Below are 13,164 nucleotides of genomic sequence, written 5' to 3'. Positions count from 1 at the left end.
ATTATTTTGAAATAAAATAGTACTTGAGGTATGAAAGTGAAATGTTTTAAAGATGTTGTATGAAGTTGTAATAGACCTCAAACATGAGGGGTTACTATGTAATTTACCCAAAAACTTATGTCGGCCTTTATGTAGAGAAAATTAAGTTTTATGAGCTAAAGTCATATTTTCAGAACCTTTATACAAGTTTCTAATTTTTTACATTACACGGAACATGGGCCCTATTGCAAAGAAAAATAAACAAAACAACGAAAGGTTGTATGCTTATCTCAGATTGGCAAAAGCTGATGCTGGTGACCTCTATATGAGAATGGATATTCAGTGGGTCCAGACTACGAATGGATTTCATGCTTCAACCAAAAAAATTGGAAAAAGAAGAAGAAGAATGGATATAGTTCATGCCACCTGGGTTTAAACCGCGTCCTCAACAGTTTACATACTATTTATCGATTAATTACTTGGGTTAACTGCATCAGTCCTCACAGATTTTGGCTTAAAATATTCCTCCAATACTTGTCAATCTTTTGATTCATCATAGATTGCCTGAACTTTCATCTCCAATTTTTTATATTTCAATTTAATTTTAATTATTTTGTTTAGATCCTTCAACAAATAGAAAAGAAGATAATATTGTGAGCATGCACCTGGGCAAGGCAACTGCTTGGAAGCTCACTTCCTTTCATGTTATGCGACCACGTATCTTACAAAAATTACAAGACATTCGCATCTATAAATACCTATCAGCTGGATCACACTTTCACCAACCAAATTTGTTTTATAATCGTTCTACCATTGCTTCAAAGTTTTATTATTCAGCAAACACGCACACCAAATTTAACATTTTTGCTCACATTTCTCTGCATGCATGGGGGATCCCGCCAATTCTAGCAATGCCTATGGCCCTGCCTCTTCGGTCTACAGAGGCGTGCGCAAGAGAAAATGGGGCAAATGGGTGTCGGAAATCCGCGAGCCTGGAACCAAAACCCGAATTTGGTTAGGCAGCTTCGAGACTCCAGAGATGGCGGCCGCAGCGTATGATGTGGCCGCGTTGCATTTCCGGGGTCGCGATGCGAGGCTCAACTTCCCTGAACTTGCCAATAACTTGCCTCGCCCTGCCAGTTCCACCTCTGATGACATACGCATGGCAGCACATGAAGCAGCCTTGATGCTGAGAGGTAGTAGTAGTGGTGGTGGTGGTGCGGTTGAAGGTCATGAGGTTGGGGGCTCCAGCTCAAACGTCGGGCAGGTCAGGGTGAGGCTGTCGCCGAGTCAAATCCAGGCAATTAACGAGTCTCCCTTGGACTCGCCCAAAATGTGGATGCAAATGGCAGAGCCTACGATGTTCTCTAATGACTTTTTTGAGAATCAGTGGGAGGATCTGCAGAATGACTCTCTTTGGGATCCTTAATTAGGTAATTAGCGTTTACGTAATAGTACAATGACAAAATACGAACTATATATACATTAATGTCCTAAAATTATTATTTTTATTATAAAATACATGTGTGCGACGTAGTTAATTTGACTAAAATATATGAGCTATATATTCAAATAAGTCTTTCAAACAGATACAGCTTCATTAAAAAAAAAAAAACAGAGATGGGGGCAAGTCTACCAATTAAAAAAGATTGGTAAACTTTGAGCTTAATTTGTTTCGAATTGATTGACAAAATCAGCAGATTAAATAATTTAATTGTGTATGGAAAGAGACATTCTTGGTGATCCAATATTTAAAAATTGGATTGGAGGGACACTGATGATTGATCAAGCATTAGTTCTGGTGTGGTAGTAGGTGAGGTGGAATCGATTGTGTTGTGTGAAGGACCACAAACTCTTTGGCTACTTTTTAAATTAGCTTTAGAAGAGTGTACTCGATCGTGTGATTTCTTTTTCTTGCTCCCATTGTCTTTACATTATTTGTTGTAATGGAAATAATTTGTCATTGAGATTAATGTACGTAACAGTAGTGTGTGGGCAATCACTTATTAATTCTTATTAAGTTATTTGTGTACTATTATTAAACATATGAAGAACTACGCACATGACTATTGCAAAATAGTTAATCTCGTTTAATCTTTTTTATTTGGAAAAATGGAATATACGAAGAACTATGTGCTAATTTCCATGCCTATTTCTGAGAGATGACAAATATGAAATTGTTGAGAAATGGTAATTAAGTGTGAAATGCATTTTGTTTCCTTTTCCATTGAGTGGTTTATTCAATATATAATGAAAATAAACAACAAAATTGTTTGGACAAACAAAAGTAACACATCTGTCGACACTATTTCTAATAGATGTGAGCTCTACTATATCAATTGTGAGCATCGTCTGTATTAGAGAATGTTTAATAGCATCATCCTGAAATAAAATTCTGTTCAACCTTTCACTATTACTTTTAGAGAAAATCCATTGGTTGACTTATTGGCATGTCAATCTTATGACTGAGAAGACCAAGAAGGACTAATTCAAACCTGATCAGAAGTTGATAACTAACAGAGAATATCAGTGGTTAGTGCTACTTAAAAACTTATCAAGGGTCACACCATTCTTAATCAACGTACATGCATGACAAACTCAGTTGTAAAAATCAAACCTCTTGTGCTTATATCGCTTGGACAGATGCTCTCTCTGTCTCTGTTGCATCGATGAATGTAACTAAGTTACTTGATACTCATTCGGACACCGAACATTCCTCGTACTAAACAGCTTTACCCTCTAATGCCCATGGGTTTAATTCCTACGAAGTTCCTCCTCCAGCAGGGGTGAATGTTAAGAGTGTGAGTATGAGTTTGGCATATTGAACCGGTTATAGTATGGAAAAGTCTTGTTGATAAGCTTGGAGTAATCCTATTCTATTTGGGATTACTGGTATTGAGAATCATCTCAGGATTCGGACTTAACCTTGTATTTGGTTTGAAGTCCTTGCTTGTGTTGATATCTTTTGGAAGATTGTCTTCTCCTATACTGATTCTAATAGGAGAATTAGTTAGGAAGACATTCGATGTGTATATATATGAACATTAGGCACTGCTCATGCAATCTATCAGCTTATCTCGTACCAAAGACCTATTATTTGGAGAGCAATTGTGTTTTGCTAAAGAGGAGAAGTCTAATAGTTCCAAGGCTGCGATGGCTTCTTCTTCTGCATCGAGTTCTGCAGGTATGCTTCCTCTCTATTCTTGTAGTGTAATATTGTTCTTGTGTTTCGTGATTCAATAGCATATATGTGATCTATGGGCTATGTTGAATATATGTCTTACATGTGGTATCAGAGCCATGGTTGATTATCGCTATTGAGTTCGAGAAATTTGTTCAAGAATTGATGAAGTATTACATGGGTGTTCATCATGAACTGTCGAAACCCAGGAAAAGAACATAAAAAAATAAAAAATAAAAAAAATAGCTATTTAATTAAAGATGCGAACGACATCGTTTCACTAGAAGAGCCGTTACCCATTTAAAAACTTTTAAAATGTTTGACCGCTAACAGCCTATGCTCTTCTCTTTCTTCTTTCTTTGTTTTTCGGTTGTGTTGGTTGGGAAGTTTTCATGCTTCTCATTCTTTGCGAAACAAAACAAATCTTCATCTTTTCCATTGATTCTTATCAAATACTGCAAATCCTTGTGCTTGATTTTGAGAGGTATGTTTTAACAAATTCATATTTTTCAAATATTATATATGTTATATTGAAGATTTGAGTTAGATAGCAAGATTTAGATAATGTAATCTATAAAATCCATAATTGCATACGAATACTGCTGAATCAACTTGAAAGTTTTCAATTGTTCATTAATTAAATTGCTTCCGTTGCTGTTGGAAAATGTTATGAATGGAATGTGATCCTCTAAGCCTTAATGAGTACGATATGGCACTAGACACTCCACAACCTACACCTCTCAATGATAGAAGCACAAAGGCTGAAAAGGTGGAACTTGAAAGATGGACAAGAGCAAACAAGGTTGCACTCTCAAACTTGGAGAGTGGAATGACTGAGACTGTGCGTGGAGGCATCAAAAGGTGTGACTTAGCATCTGATTATCTTAAGGCAATCCAAGGAAAATTCAAGGTGTCACAGAAATCTGAGATTGCACAACATATTACACTTCTCACCACCTACAAGTTTGAAGGAGCAATATCAATCGGGGATCACATAATGAGAATGACTGATGCTGCTAAAAAGCTCAATTCCATGGATGTCAAAATTGGTGAAATGTAGTTGGTTTTCATGATTCTGCAAGCCTTGCCTCAGAAGTATAGTCAACTAAAAGTGTCTTATAACACTCAGGACAAATTCTGGACAGTGGATGAGCTTATAGCTCAATGTGTGCAAGAGGAAAGCCGATAGAAACAAGAGAAGGGCAAGGAAGTTGAAATTGTCAATTTCGTGCAATCTGCTAAAGGGAAGAATTTTCATCCTGGTAAATCTTCTAAATCTAAATATGTTGATAAATCTGTGATACCTGCTAAGAATTCTTTCTCCCCTAGATCTAACAACCTTAATGTGAAAACTAAGAACATTGAAAAAATGAGATGTCACCACTATAAAACCAAAGGTCATTATAGGAAGGATTGTGAGATTTTCAAAGAATGGTTAAGGGCTAAAGGTAGAACTGATGTCTATGTTTGTGAGGAGTCGAATCTCATTGAAATACATGTCAATTCTTAGTGGTTTGATACTGGTTCAGTAGTCCATATAACTAATTCATTGCATAGTTTTGAAAAACAAAAGGAAACTAATAGTTTTAATGTTTATGTTGGGGAAGGAACAAAAGTGTATGTTGAAGCTATTGGGGTAGTTAAACTCAAATTAGACACTGGTTTCATAATGCAATTGGATGATTTCTGCATCAAAATTAGTTAAACAAAAGTACGTTTTCATTGGTGATGAAACTTGCATTAAGTTTTTCAAAAGGGGTTCATTAATAGGTAAAGCTTTTTTGAATGACAACTTATGGAAGTTACAATGCACAATAGAGAAAAATCTTCTGCATATTTTGAACATTACTACCAAAAGAATGCATGGTTCTAAAAACTCTTTTATGCTTTGGCATAAAAGATTGGGACACATTTCAAAAGATAGGATTTCTCAGTTGTCAAAGCTAAATTTGATTCTTGCTGTTGATTTCAAAAATACATCCAAGTGTGTTGACTGTTTAAAAGGAAAAATGACAAATGTTAGGAAGTTAGATGCTAAAAGAAGTCAAAACCTACTAGAAATCATACACACTGATGTTTGTGGACACTTTCCAGTTAAAACCATTTGTGATAATTCATATTTTGTGAGTTTCATTGATGACTTCTCCAGACATAGCCATGTTTTCCTTATAAGTGAAAAATCTGCAGTTCTTGACTGTTTTAAGGTTTTTAAGTGTGAAGTTGAAAAACAATTAAACTTGGTAATTAAGATTGTTAGATCAGTTAAAGGAAGGGAATACTTTGGCAAGTACACAGAAGTATGTTAACATAATGGGCCTTTTGCTAGTTTTCTTGAGCAACAAGGCATTGTGGCCCAATACACAACACCAGCTACACCATAACAGAATGGGGTAGCAGAAAGAAGGAACATGACCTTGATAGGGATGGTAGAAGCACGATTTCGAGATCAAAATTACCTAGTTTCCTTTGGGGTGAATGTAACATCCCACATCGGCTAGGGGTGGATCCTCTAAGCCTTATATGTATATTCCCATCTCTACCTAGCATGAGGCCTTTTGAGAGCTCACTGACTTCGGGTTCTATCGGAACTCCGAAGTTAAGCGAGTTCGCGCGAGAGCAATCCCAAGATGGGTGACCCACTGGGAAGTTCTCATGTGAGTTCCCATAAACAAAACCGTGAGGGCGTGGTCGGGGCCCAAAGGGGACAATATTGTGCTACAGTGGAGTCGAGCCCGGGATGTGGTGGGTGTTCGGGCCAGGATATGACAATTTAGTATCATAGTCAATCCTTGGTCGGATGTGTGCCAATGAGGATGTCGGGCCCCTAAGGGGGTGGATTGTAACATCCTACATCGGCCAGGGGTGGATCCTCTAAGCCTTATATGTATATTTCCATCTCTACCTAGCACAATGCCTTTTGAAAGCTCACTGGCTTCAGGTTCCATCGGAACTCCAAAGTTAAGCGAGTTCGTGCGAGAGCAATCCCATGACAGGCGATGCATTAGGAAGGCCCAAAGCGGACAATATCGTGCTACGGCGAAGTTGAGCTCGAGATGTGGTAGGGGCCTGGGCCAGGATGTGACAATTTGGTATCAGAGCCAATCCCTGGCCGGATGTGTGCCAACAAGGATGTTGGGCCCCTAAGGGGGTGGATTGTAACATCCTACATCGGCCAGGGGTGAATCCTCTAAGCCTTATATGTATATTTCCATCTCTACCTAGCACAATGCCTTTTGAAAGCTCACTGGCTTCAGGTTCCATCGGAACTCCAAAGTTAAGCGAGTTCGTGCGAGAGCAATCCCATGACAGGCGATGCATTAGGAAGGCCCAAAGCGGACAATATCGTGCTACGGCGAAGTTGAGCTCGAGATGTGGTAGGGGCCTGGGCCAGGATGTGACAATTTGGTATCAGAGCCAATCCCTGGCCGGATGTGTGCCAGCAAGGACGTCGGGCCCCTAAGGGGGATGGATTGTAACATCCCACATCGGTCAGGGATGGATCTTCTAAGCCTTATATGTATATTCCCATCTCTACTGAGCACGAGGCCTTTTGGGAGCTCACTAGCTTCAGGTTCTATCGAAACTCCGAAGTTAAGCGAGTTCGTGCCAGAGCAATCCCATGATGGGTGACCCACTAGGAAGGCCCAAAGCGGATAACATCATGCTACAGCGGAGTCGAGCCTGGGATGTGGTGAGGGCCCGAGCCAGGATGTGACAATTTGGTATCAAAATCAATCCCTGGCCGAATATGTGCCAACGAAGATGTCGGGCCTTTAAGGGGGGTGGATTGTAACATCCCACATCGGCCAGGGGTGGATCCTCTAAGCCTTATATGTATATTCCTATCTCTACCTAGCACGAGACCTTTTGGGAGCTCACTGGCTTCAGGTTCCATCAGAACTCCAAAGTTAAGCGAGTTCACACGAGAGCAATCCCATGATGGGTGGCCCATTGGGAAGTTCTTGTGTGAGTTCCCAAAAAAAAAAAACCGTGATGGCGTGGTCGGGGCCCAAAACGGACAATATCATGCTACAGCGGAGTCGAGCCTGGGATATGGTAGGGGCCTAGGCCGGGATGTGACAGTGAATCACTGAAGACTACCAATTACATTCTGAATAGAGTACCTTCCAAAATTGTGCCTAAAACACCCTTTGAATTGTAGGCTGGAAGAAGACCTAGTTTTAATCATTTCCATGTTTGGGGATGTGAGGCCGAAGCCAGATTCTACAACCTTAATGAGAGAAAACTCGATTCCAGGACCAATTCTTGTTTCTTCAATGGGTATTCTGATAAGTCAAAAGGCTTCAAATTTTATTGTCCTCAGGCATAAACTTGAATCCAAGAAACTCACAATGCAACATTCCTTGAGCAAGATGATGTTTCTGATTTGGTCCAAGATAGTTTTAATATTGAAGAAATAGATCAACAACATAACAGTTCATCACAGCTAGATTATGGATGTGTTCCAATATTACCTAATCTACCAGTATCCAATAATGACTCAGATCATGAGGTGGATGAGGTTGTGACTTCATTGGCAGCTTCTGAAGCAGTTATTCAAAATAATGATCAACCTATACAAGATGAAGAGCAACAAGTTCAAGAACCAGACCATACACTACTTCAGCCAACATTGAGAAAATCTGGTAGAACTAAGAAGCCGGTTATTTCACAAGATTATATGTATTTACAAGAGACAGAGTTTGATCTGGGAGACATTGATAACCCTATAACCTATACTCAAGCAATGCAAAGTGCACAAATGGTTCTTTGGCAGAAAGCAATGGAAGAAGAGCTGGATTCAATGTGCAGGAACAAGGTTTGGACTTTTGTAACTCCATCTTTAACAATTAAACCTATAGGTTGTAAGTGGGTTTATAAAACCAAAAGGGGTGCTATAGGGAGAATTGAGAGATACAAAGCAAGATTAGTTGCCAAGGGTTTCCCTCAAGGGGAAGGCATTGACTTCAATGATACATTTTCCCTAGTTTCTTCCAAGGATTCCATGAGAGTGATCATGGCTTTAACAGCACATTATGATTTGGAATTGCATCAAATGGATGTCAAGACTGCATTTTTTTAATGGAGAATTGCAGGAAGATATCTACATGGTTCAACCTACTGGATTTCTTGAAAGGGGGAAGGAAAGTATGGTGTGTAAGCTTAATAAGTCAATCTATAGACTTAAACAAGCTTCAAGACAATGGTTTCTTAAGATTGATCAATTAATGACAGCACGTGGCTTTGTGAGAATAAAATGGATGATTGTATCTACCTCAAGTTCAAAGGATTGAAATTCATTTTTCTGATTCTATATGTTGATGACATTGTTCTTGCAAGTTCTGATATTCAGTTATTGAAGGAAACAAAAGTTGTTCTTAGTGCTAATTTCGAAATGAAAGATCTTGGAGAGGCTCATTATGTTTTAGGAATTGAAATTGTGAGAGACATGAACAAAAAGCTTCTTGGTTTGTCACAAAGAGGCTACATTGATCGGGTACTTAACAGGTTTAATATGGAAAATTGCAACAAGGCTGATTTTCCAGTAAACAAGGGTGATAATTTCTGTAAAGAATGGAAAATTGCAACAAGGCTAATTTTCCAGTAAACAAGGGTGATAAGTTCTGTAAAGAACAATGTCCTAAAAGTGAACATGCGATTAAACTAATGAAGATGAAGCCCTATGCTTCATTGGTTGATAGTCTTATGTATGCCAATGTATGTACTAGACCTGACTTAGCCTTTATTGTTGGTTTGTTGGGAAGATTTCAAGCAAATCCAGGTGAGGCTCATTGGGTTTCTGTGAAGAAGGTTTTGAGGTATTTACAGAGAACAAAGGGACATATGTTGGTAAATGGCAGAGATGATACACTGGAAATAACAGGCTATACAGACTCAGATCTTGCAAGGGATGTAGATGAGAGGAAGTCAACTGGTGGCTATATTTTCATGTTGTGTGGATGGGTTATTTCATGGAAAAGTGCTAAACAAACAATTGTATCTACTTCAATAATGGAAACAGAGTTTGTAGCATGTTTTGAAGGTATGAAACAAGCTGTTTGGCTAAGGAATTATGTCATTGAGATGAAGATTGTAGAATCTATGAAAAGACCTGTCAAGATGTTTTGTGATAATAGTGCAGCTGTGTTCTTCTCGAAGAATAACAAAAGAACCTCAGCTTCTAGATTGATGGATGTGAAGTTCCTTAAAGTCAGAGAAGTTGTAAAGAAAGGCGAAATTGAGATACTTTTTCTATCAACTAATCTGATGATAGCAGATCCCCTGACCAAGGCACTTCCAAATAATATATTCAAAGGCCATGTTGTCAAGATCTTTTGATCGATGGGAGTGATTAAGCTATTGAAGATTTGGGATTGCTGACGATGTTTCTTATGTTATGGTTTTTGAAAAAGTAGCAGTTCTGAGAAGATAAGTTATTTTATGGTTTTTAATAAGCTGGTTTAGTCTTGTTAGTCAGTTCTCCAGCTTAATTTATTTTGGTTTTCTTTAGTTATTCAATTTTTCCTTTTGAGGTGATTAATTGTTTCAAGAAGACATGGTTTTATGAATGATAGTTTATTTGCTAGAAAATCGATTTGTGATTTTGTTGAAGCATCTTTTAAGCTTTCATTTTTCTGTTCTTTTGTGAGAATAGTTGGTTGATGATATTCATTACTAATAGCTAGAGTCTTGACTTTGTTGTGTTGAGATAGGCTTAAATGAGTGGGAGTAATGCTTTTGGACATTACTGGAAATTTTTGTTCACATGATTGCAGAATGCAAATTGAGTATGTTATGGTTCTTGAATTAGTTCTGTGATGTGCAGATGAGATTCTAGAGCTCCATGCTTTGAGATGCATAGGTATAGTTGAATGTGAGTTCAAGTTTTGATTAACTTAGACTTAGTGATCACTTCCATATTTTGAAGGACTGGTTGTCATTTCACATACTCAAGTGGGAGAATGTTAGAGTGTGAGTATGAGTTTGACATATTGAGCCAGTTATAGTATGGAAAAGTCTTGTTGATAAGCTTGGAGTAATCCTATTCTATTTGGGATTACTATCGAGAATTATCTTAGGATTCGGACTTAACCTTGTCTTTGGTTTGAAGTCTTTGCTTATGTTGAAATCTTGTGGAAGATTGTCTGCTATACTGATTCTAATAGGAGAATAAGTTAGGAAGACATTCAATGTGTATATATATGAACATTAGGCACTTCTCTTACAATCTATCTGCGTATCTCGTACCAAAGACCTATTATTTGGAGAGCAATTATGTTTTGCTAAAAAGGAGAAGGCTAATAGTTCCAAGGCTGCGATGGCTTCTTCTTCTGCATCGAGTTCTGCAAGTATGCTTCATCTCTGTTCTTGTATTGTAATATTGTTCTTGTGTTTCGTGATTCAATAGCATATATGTGATCTATTGGCTATGTTGAATATATGTCTTACAGTGAAATCGTTAGGGATGTTAGAAGTCTTGCCCTTCATCATGTCAGCTAAAGTTTGGCAGGTCAAATTTATCCACCAGGCTCTTGATTTTTAGTTCCACCTGCTTCATGAAGCGCTCCTCCCACTTCTTTCTCTCCGTCTCGTTGTTCTTAGCTTTTTACTTTCCCCAATACTAGAGGACCTTGGGGAAGACGTCACCAGCTACGCTGTCCAAATGTTTTGCATCCATGGAACGGTTGTAAACTGCCATGTCCTCAATGAGTTATGATTGCATGGCCACCACCATCCACGTCAAACAGATGGTCGTCCGAGCTCCAGGGTTATCGTCTCCTTGTCAACTTTGACAACTGAAGAACAAGCTCTGCTCGTCAGGGACATTATTGCTTTAGCTTCAACCTTTGAGAATGTGGGAGATTTTTTTGCTTTCCAAAGTCTGAGGCTTTTTGGTTGATTTGGGTTTCAATGGTTGGTTGAAAGTTGAAACTTAATTGGGGACACAATTGGTGTGCTTTATGATATCGAACTCGCTATCTACGAGATTCGAACCTTACACATCTTACTTATAAGTAAAAAGAAATATCATTAAACCATAGTGCAAGTGTAGAAAAAGTTTGTCACTTATGTTTACATTAAAACGAACTACAAGAGTCACTCAGTAATGCGGTCTGGTGGTATTCCTCTTCACTTGGAAGTGAGAAGTCTTAGGTTCGAATCTCATGGATGGCGAATTCGATACCAAATTAGGTTTCCCATTGTGTGGTTAAGCCGAACTCCCCCTCCCTTTAATGTAAAATATCAATGTATTCCAAAAAAAAAAAAAAAAAAAAAAAAAAAAAAAAAAAAAAAAGAACTGCGAGAAGTACCTGATTATAATGGTATCTTTCACCACCCCTACTCTATCTCAACAATTTGATTAGTGTATTTAATTGGAAGTTTGAGATATTTTATATTTTTTAATAAATCTATGGGTATTCAATTAGTATTTTAAGTTATGCTCTAAAATTTAAAGTGTATTGAATCAGGATTTAAGTTAGTTTATTAAAATTCTAAAAAAATCCAAGTGTATTCAATTAAAATTCTGAAAATATGATTTTAGCCCTTCCAACTCAATTTTCTTCATATAAAACCCTACATAATTTTTTTACTCAAAGAAAACCCAATGACTAGGATCCACATAAGCAAATTCATTAATTTCATATTACTTCACACATTTTACATTTTTCACATGCCTAAAATACCCCTATTACATATTTGATGTAGACAATTAATTGTAAAGAGAGATTAAATGATTTTGCAACAAGAAAAAAAAAGACATTAATGTTAAAAATTTATTGCATATTAATTTTTTAGAAATGCTTTGAATTTTCATAAAATTATTCGATTCGGTTTTTTGCACCCTACTCTTGAATACTTTTGAATTTATCCTTTTTTTATTAATATATTAGAACATTGTATTTCATTATCTACATGCACATTAATTTACCTACTACAATTATACCATGGGTGTAATGTAATATCTTTCTTTACAATGATGCAAAATATTGTACGTACCAACAACAAAACGTGCCTAACATAAGTACTTGTACATGGAAAATAATTTACCTATAACAAAAGAAATGGAGTTTGATGTATAAATCAACAATATTATGTTCCACTCATGTTTATACAACAACAACACGTGTCTAACATATATAACAATACATAGAAAATAATTTACCTAAAAGTTAGAGGAATGTTATTTGATTCAAAATATATAATATAGGTGTAGTATTTTTCTTTTTAAATAATTGGAACAAACTAATTTATCTACCAATTAATATGGGTAAAATTGCTACAAAATATATCACGAAAAAAAAAACTACTTTTCTAGTTTGACATGGATATGGTTAATGCAAACACTTTTTACATTTTATTTCACTTTTTCTACTACTTTTAATTTGGCATAAATTTAGGAATTTGAAAAGGGGACCATAAAGTATGAGTGGCATAAGTGTAAATAAATTGTATTAATAGGTCAATAGTATTCCCATATATTTGCAAATTTTAAATTTGGGCTTAAACTGAATCTTTAAAGATAGATGAGTTTTTATCTAAAAATAATGAGTTGTAAGGGCCAAAATCTAAAGCACCCTTAAAATTTTAAAGAAGTTTATAACATTTCAAGTATATTAAATTAGGAATTGATTTCAAAGTATTTTTAAAAAGTTGAGGAATTCTAGGAACTTTGAGAAATTTCGTAGCATATTTTAAGTATTCGCAAATCTCACATATTCTCTTGAGATTTTGAGAGGATTAAATCAAAATTTTACATGAAATTTCTACAAACACTTAAACTCCATCAAAACTAGGATAATAAACAACTAATCAAATTAGGATTTAGTTTGCCACTACAGTCTAGTGATGTTCATCTTTACTTATAAGTAAGAGGTCTTAGGTTCAATTCTCTCAACAGGCGAATTTGAACCACAATATTGCTAGTCCATTATGAGGATTTGCCTACTCTCTCACCTCCTTAGTGTAGACAGTATCGTTTGTTCATAAAGTAAAAAATTAGG

The 13,164-nt window shown here is 36.7% G+C and overlaps 1 protein-coding gene across 1 annotated transcript; it reads left to right on the top strand.

Annotated features, from left to right (window-relative positions):
* Positions 1-785: 785 nt before the first annotated feature.
* Positions 786-2,056, top strand: LOC126601823 (ethylene-responsive transcription factor ERF021-like). The gene has a single exon (XM_050268591.1). The coding sequence runs from the start codon at positions 866-868 to the stop codon at positions 1,406-1,408; it is 543 nt and encodes a 180-aa protein (XP_050124548.1). The 5' UTR covers positions 786-865; the 3' UTR covers positions 1,409-2,056.
* The last annotated feature ends 11,108 nt before the right edge of the window (positions 2,057-13,164 follow it).

This window comes from Malus sylvestris, chromosome 15 (genome assembly GCF_916048215.2).
Source record: "Malus sylvestris chromosome 15, drMalSylv7.2, whole genome shotgun sequence".
Taxonomy (NCBI): Eukaryota; Viridiplantae; Streptophyta; class Magnoliopsida; order Rosales; family Rosaceae; genus Malus; species Malus sylvestris.
Note: the sequence above shows the minus strand (reverse complement) of the source record. Positions and strands in the feature narration are given on the sequence as shown.